Genomic DNA, 7,526 nt, shown 5'->3' with positions numbered 1-7,526 from the left:
TCTTTGTTTTTTGGAGGGGAAACTGGGAATGGAGAAATTTACATGTAAATAAAGAAAATAAAAAAAACATAAAAAAATAAATAAATAAAATTAACCACCAGAGAATTAAAAAAAAAAATTTTAGAAACTATTCATCAACTCTAAAGAACTGCCAGGTGTTTTTCTTTGAGGGAGGGCAAGTCACTGCTGCCAGAAGAGGGCCCTAATGAGGGATTCTTGCAAACCCATGAGCTCCTAGGAGCCTTGGAGTCTCACGTGTGGTTCTCTCCATCACCTGACACAGCTTGGGAGAGTGGGAGCACCATGTGTATTTGTTAGATATTTCAAAATATCAAATAGATAGAAAAGTAAATAGAGTCAAATGGTTTTCAGAACAAAAAAAAAAAATGTTTGTTTGGTTTTGTTGTTGTTGCTTGTTTTTTGTTTTTGAGACAGGGCAATTTTTTTTCTCTATGTTTTTGCGCTTAACTGGGGATCAGAAAATGATGCTCCAAAGTGAAGTCCTTAGCCACAGCTTCTAGCCATCCCCTAGCCTCCGGTCACCCCTTCATTGTCCTCCACCAAAGCAGTGCCATAGGTCACCCCTTCATTGTCCTCCACCAAACCAGTGCCATAGAAAACCACACTTCTTCCTCTCGAGGGTCTGAGAAGCCAGCCACAGTATGTTAGAAAAACAATCCATTCTCCAGGCTTTTGGTTTTCTAAAAAACCAAAACAGAGGACAGGGTTTCTCTGTATAGCCCTGGCTGTCTGGAACTCACTCTGTAGACCAGGCTGGCCTCAAACTCAGAAATCCACCGGCCTCTGCTTCCCAAGTGCTGGGATTAAAGGTGTGCACCACCAGTGCCCGGCCGCTCTCCTGTCTTTCTAACTATGTTGGCTAAAAAAAAAAAAATCTCCTTGACTAAGTACAGATCACAAGACCCCTCAGTGAGAACCCCAGACCTAGGAGAAAGAGGTCCTTCCCAAAGGGACAAGCAAGAATCTAACAGACAGGCCCTGGAGGGTTCCCTCTTCAGTCCTCACTATTGTATTAACCCACTTATCAAACCATATTTTTCTTTAGCTTCTTCTATATCTTCTATCAGACATGAGCACAAAAATGGCTAGCTCACCTTGGATCTTTCTGTCTTAAATCTAAGTCTCTTTTGTCACAGAGTATGACCAAATGCATTTGGTGTGTTGGTCTCTGCTAAGTCACCTGTCTTTTGTTATAGGAGTCAGCCATGACTCTTAGTGAGAGTGCAGAAGAAATCACAAATGCACAAATAGCCAAAATGCACAGGAAGCAAAACCAAAAAGAACTTGTTTGGCTCTTTGGGGCTCTTTCTGGTTAACCACTCTAAAGGGTTTTAAAGCCACAGCTTCTAAAATGGAGGCAAAATGGAGCAGGCAAAGAGATTGCCACTCATCCACAGAGGTGGTAAGGCCACTCGACCTGAATGACCTGTGCCTTCCAAATATAGTCTTCCCTCAGTACCTGTGTATTTCACCAACCATGTATTGAAAACATTTGGGAGAGATATTCCCAGTGCCATGTGTCTATAGTCCTACCTCTTGGGAGCCCAGTGCAGGAAAAGTACCATAAGCCTGGGTTACAGGGTGAAGCCCTGCTTGAAGAACATACAAGAAAAGGAACGGCTCAGCGGTTGGGAGCACCTGCTTGTCTTACAAAGGATCTAAGCTCAGTTTCCAGAGGCCACTTTGGGTGGCTCACTATTGCTCCTGACTAGCTCCAGGCAGTTCTAAGGTCCTCTTCTGTCCTCCTCAAACACACACACACACACACACACAAATAAAATGTAAAAAACAATAATTATAAAAAATGAAAAGAAAGAATATTTGGGGAAGGGGATTACATTTGTACTAAAGCTGTTTAGATGTTTTCTAGTCATTGTCCAACAATAGTGTGTAACTGTTGTTTATATAGTTTGCATAAATTAGTATTATATGCAATCTGTGACTTAAAGTATATGAGAGAATATGCATAGATTATGTGTAAATATAATGTAAATATATCACATATTATATGTAAATATAATAAGAGGATATGCATAAATTATATGTAAATGCCTCACTATTCTAGATGAGGATGTGAACATCCGCAGGGGTTGATGTCTTAGAAGGCTGGGTCCTGAGTGGAGCAAACCACTGGGATACTGAGGGAAGACTGGTAGGTGATGTTATGCTTAAGAGCATGGACTCTGAGTAGGCGTGGTGACCCATACTAATAATCCCAGCTTTTGGGATTTAGAAAAGGAAGGTTCACAAGGCCTGGCTAGGCTTTTCTGTAAACTGGGGGTAATAAGAGTACCCCCCTTGTAAAATGTTCCCAGTATAAAATTAGGGAAAGGCAGAACCCTCAGAAAGCGTCTTGGACTTAGAAATTGTTCAGTGACTGCTAGCAGTTATCTTCAGGGATGAAACTCAGAAGCTTCATGGATTAGCAAGGAACTTGCAGAACGATAGTTAATGTTTGGATTGTGCCCACCCAGGTGAACAGTGGGAACCTGCCATCTGTAACTCAGCTCAGGGTTTGTGCCCTGAGAATCTCCTACAACTATGGAAAAAGAATTCACACTCTTGAATCCCATTCCCTGTGGTGGTAGTTGCACAGTACCTTGGGGAAAGAAAATGAGATTCTTTTGGTGGGGAGGGGTTTCAAGCCAGGATTACTTTGTATAGTCCTGACCGTCCTTGGTGGGACTACCTCTCTGACCAGATTGACCCTGAACTCAGATATCCACTCGCCTCTGCCTCCTGAGTACTGGGATTAAAGGCTTGGGCCACCTGCCCATCGAGACTTGAATTCTGTTTTGTTTTTGGTTTGGTTTTTTTGTTTGTTTGTTTGTCTGTTTTAGGACCAGCCTCTTCTACTTTTATCTTTTTTAAGATGTATTTATTTCATGCATGTGGGTATACTGTCACTCTTCAGACACACCAGAAGATGGCATCGGATGCCCATTACAGATGGTTGTGAGCTACCATGTGGTTGCTGGGAATTGAACTCAGGACCTCTCAAAGAGCAGTCAGTGCTCTTAACTGCTGAGCCATCTCTCCAGCCCGAGAGTGAAATTCTTAATGTGATCAACAACAAAAACCTGTCTGTAAAAGATCTTTAGTATTTTCTATTGTAAGAACATAAAGAGGTAGGGGGTGCTACAATATGCTTGTTCAAAGTCATAATTGCAGTGATGCAGCTTTACGTTGATGGCCCCTGACCCGAAGCCCAGGCTCTGTGTCTATCACAGTACCCTATAGCCATCAGGAGGAATACGGCGGATGGTTGTATTAGGGCTGGGCAGACTTTTAAGACTTTGGATAAATGAAAAGTTGGAAATGAATGTGGAGATCATAACTCTAATGAATATATGTGGGGCTGGGGTATAGTTCAGTTGGTAGAATGCTTGCTTAGCATGAAAGGTGGAGGCAGTAGGATCTGTTCACAACCACCCTGAGCTCATAGCCAGTTTGAGGCTAGACTTGGGTACAGCAGACTATATCTCAAAAAAAAAAAAAAAAATTAAAAAAAGAACATGTACACATCTGTATATCTGTTTATATGCCATTAGTTTAAAGAAAAATATCTGGACATGGTACCTATAATCTCAGTACTTGAGAGTTTGAGGCAGAAGGATCACTGCAAGTTCAGTTAGCCTCAGTAACATATTAAGTTCAAGGCTATTCAGGATTGCATCACAAACCTCATTTCAAAAGAAGGGCAGTGGGGTTCGGGGAGGAGAGCCATACACACTACACTGTCAACACTGGATCTGCTGGGATAGAAGACAGATGAGAGGCAAAGGGGCTGTCCATTTCACCTGTCAGTCTTAGGCAATAAAAGTATATGATCCGTACTTTAAACTTAAGGCAAGCATCGGACACTGTGTACAATAACACTAGAAACATACATAAGTTAAAACAATACATTGCTTATCTGGAATGCAAATTTAATCGGGCATTCTGTGTTCCTTCTGGCAAGCCTGCCTTACACCCTTGGGTTTTACTTACCCTTCTTTAAAGGATATTTTTATTTGCTAATTGTATGGTATTTTTGAAGTTTAAGAAAATTGCTGGCTCAGTGGTGGGCTGGAGAGATGGCTCAGTGGTTAAAAGCACTGACTGTTCTTCCAGAGATCCTGAGTTCAAATCCCAGCAACCACATGGTGGCTCACAACCATCTGTAATGGGATCTGATGTCCTCTTCTGGTGTGTCTGAAGACAGCTACAGTGTACTCATACAAATAAAATAAAGAAATATACTTAAAAAGTTTTAGCTGGGCATGATGTCGCATGCCTTTAATCCCAGCACTTGGGAGGCAGAAGCAGGCAGATTTCTGAGTTTGAGGGCAGCCTGGTCTACAGAGTGAGTTCCAGGACAGCCAGAGCTATACAGAGAAACTCTGTCTTGAAAAACCAAAAAAAAAAAAAAAAAAAAAAGGAAAGAAAGAAAGAAGAAAAGAAAAGAAAGAAAATTGCATAGGGACACTGGAGAGATGGCTCAGTAGTTAAGCACTGGCTGCTCCCGTAGAGGACCTGGGTTTCAATTCCTAGCACCTACACAGCAGCTCACAAGTGTTTTTAATTGGAGTTCAGAGGATCCATGGCACCAGACATGCATCAGGTACACATACATGTACATGCAGGCAAAATACCATACACATAAAATATAACTTAAAAATTGTGTGTGTCTCTCTGCAATTGTGTGTATGTTTGTGTGCATATGTGTGTGTGGGTCTGTGTGTCTGTGGGTGCATGTGCCCCCCACCAAGACCAGCATTGTCAGGTTCTCTGGAGCTGCAGTTACAGCAGGTTGAGAGCCTTCTGATATTGTTCTCAGAACTGAATTAGGGTCCTCTGTAGGCCAGTATGAATTCTTAGCCAGGGAGACAGCTCTCTAGTCCCTAATTGTATGGTTCTAAGGAATAAAAAGTCGTAGTTTCCTTTCAAGACGGCATAAAAGGTGTTTGAGGAATGGCTCAGCAGTTAAGAGCATGTGCTGCCCTTGCAGAGGACCCAGGTTCATTTCCCAAGACCTATATAGCAGCTCAAAACTGTATTTAAATCTAGTCCCAAGGGATCTGATGCTCTCTTCAGGCCTCTGGGGCACTAGGCATACATATGATGAATAGACACACATGCATGCAAAATACATTATATTATATATAAAAATAATTAAGAAATATTTTTAAAGACTGCATAAAAACTAGTCCTAGTGGTGTACACCTTCAATCCCATGCACATGTGGTCAGAGGACAGATGGGTTGAGTTAGTTCTTGCTTCCTAAGGCTCCTGTTCAGGCTTCCTGTAGGCTCTGGAGATTTACTTGGGTGGTCAGGCTTGTATCTCTGAGCAGCAAGCCCCTTTAGGGTCCTACTGGCCCCGAAAGGATGAAATCCTTTGTAACAATACCATCTTAAGCTAGGTGTGGTGGTAGTGGTAATGTCCGTCATGCCCCTAATAGCAACACTAGGAGGCTGAGGTAGGAATATCTCAAATGTAAGGCCTAGCTGGCCGTCATACCGGAAAAGGCAGTCTCAAAACAAACAAGCAAACAAAGGCAACTTTGTTTGAGCTCGAGCTAGGACTCTGCTCTGTGCTACTTGTACATCTTTGGAGGAAGTCTTTAAAGAAATGCTAATCTGTCCGGTCTCTTTGTGCAGGTTACCTCCAGAAGCAGCCCTACTTTGGAGCAGTGGTTGGGAGGGTAGCCAACCGAATTGCCAAAGGACGATTCACCTTAGATGGGAAGGAATACCACCTTCCCATTAACAGAGAACCCAACAGTCTCCATGGCGGATTCACTGGGTTTGATAAGGTGAGCTGGGCATGTGACAAGAGCTCCTCTTGGCAGATTTTAAAGTTCCCTTAAGCTGGTATTTTCCAGACCCTAGAGCACTCTTGTGGTGGAGGGATCCAGGGAAGAGGTTTGTTCCAGACATTGACAGCCTTGGACTCAGGAAGCCAGGCATGGCTTTCACAGCATCAGTATCAGGGAGCCGGGTTGTAGATTAATGATCATCCCTGAGATTCACATCACAGGCACTCACTCACATCCATGTTCTCTAGTCATTAAAACGTATTAAAACCTCATGCGACGCCTTTAATCCTAGCACTTGGGAGGCAAAGGCAGGTAGATTTCTGAGTTCGAGGCCAACCTGGTCTACAGAGTAAGTTCCAGGACAGCCAGAGCTATGGAGAAACCCTGTCCCGAAAAACCAAAAAAACAAAACAAAACAAAACAAAAAACAAAATAACCTCATGTGATCACCAAATGAGAAGCCGAGGCCCCCCGGAAAGCTAAACATCTCCTAGTGGGATAACCAGGCTTGTCTGCCTGGCCCCAAGCCCTCATTCCTACCTCCACTGTTAAGTATTCTGTCCTCCAAGGCTACCATGAACGTACTCAATCCTCCCAGTACCCGTCCTCAGTCTCCGCCCCCCCTCGCCCCCTCCCGGCCCCCAAGCATAGAGTGTCCAACACTTAGCTTTGTCCACTGAACTGCTTTGTTCCCCAGAGTTAGCTCAGGTTGTCTCCAGGTCCCCATTTCTAGGCAAACACTCCCATTACCTAAGCAAATCTCTGGGAAACAAGGTCAGGAAAGAAAGTGGATCAGGCAGGTCCTCTGGGATGGGCAGATCCCCTCCGCCTCTGCTTCCCAGCCCCGCGGTGTATTGCTCAGCGGCTCTGACTAGTCTCATTCTGAGCTGTGAGGAACAAAACTTCAGAGGAATTTGGGTTTAGGTTACTTCCTAGACTCTAGCCAGAGAAGGCGTGAATCTGGACGGGAGCGAAAGCCACCGCAAGCCATGCTTCTCCTCCGCCTCTGGCCACTACCTCTTCAGTTGAAGGAAGTTGGACGTACTGTTTCCCCATTCCTGTTACCAGCTTCCTGTCTATGGCCTAGAAACCAGATCACACTGTTGGGAAGAGCAGAGGGAGAGAGGAAATGTCAGCTCTGCCAGCGTTAGGGCTGAGGATCTCTAGAATATTCTAGGTCCCTGAACAAAGCGCTACCCAGAGGAAGTTGGACCCAGCCTTGGTTGGGACGGGAAATCTTCAGAGGAGCCTGAAAACAGCAGTTTAGCCTAGCTTGTTCCTCCTTCTGTCCCACTGTATTTTTGTCTGTGGTATTCACTAGCATGCATTTCCTAACAAACACAGACAAAAAGGTCTGTCTCCATACGTCATCTTTTCATGACAGGATCTCATGTGCCCCATGCTCCCCCCCCCTTTGCTGGAATTGCTAGTTTGTTTTTAAAAAGGATTTATTATTTATGTGTGTGTTTGTGTGTATGTTTGTATGTGTGTGTGTTGTATGTTGAATGTGTGTGAGTACGTGTGTGGGTGGATGCCTAAAGGATGCCAAACAGGGTGTTAAGTTCCTGGAGCTACAGTTACAGGCAGTTGTGAGCTACAAAATGTGGGTACTAGAAACCAAACTTAGCTCCTGTGCAAGAGCAGCCAGCGCTCTTAGCTGCAGAGCCACCTCTCTAGTCTGAGAGCAGCCAGTGCTCTTAGCTGC

At 44.0% G+C, this 7,526-nt stretch overlaps 1 protein-coding gene across 1 annotated transcript in view; it reads left to right on the top strand.

The window, feature by feature from the left end:
- Galm (galactose mutarotase) overlaps window positions 1-7,526 on the top strand; it is a 55,752-nt gene that overhangs the window by 6,331 nt on the left and 41,895 nt on the right. Inside the window, exon 2 of the mRNA XM_031356344.1 lies at window positions 5,664-5,818. Within this exon, the coding sequence (XP_031212204.1) occupies window positions 5,664-5,818 (155 nt within the window). The remainder of the gene's footprint in view (window positions 1-5,663; window positions 5,819-7,526) is intronic.

Source organism: Mastomys coucha, unplaced genomic scaffold (genome assembly GCF_008632895.1).
Source record: "Mastomys coucha isolate ucsf_1 unplaced genomic scaffold, UCSF_Mcou_1 pScaffold6, whole genome shotgun sequence".
NCBI classification, from domain to species: Eukaryota; Metazoa; Chordata; class Mammalia; order Rodentia; family Muridae; genus Mastomys; species Mastomys coucha.
The sequence above is the reverse complement of the archived record's forward strand: the minus strand, read 5'-3'. Positions and strand labels throughout refer to the sequence as shown.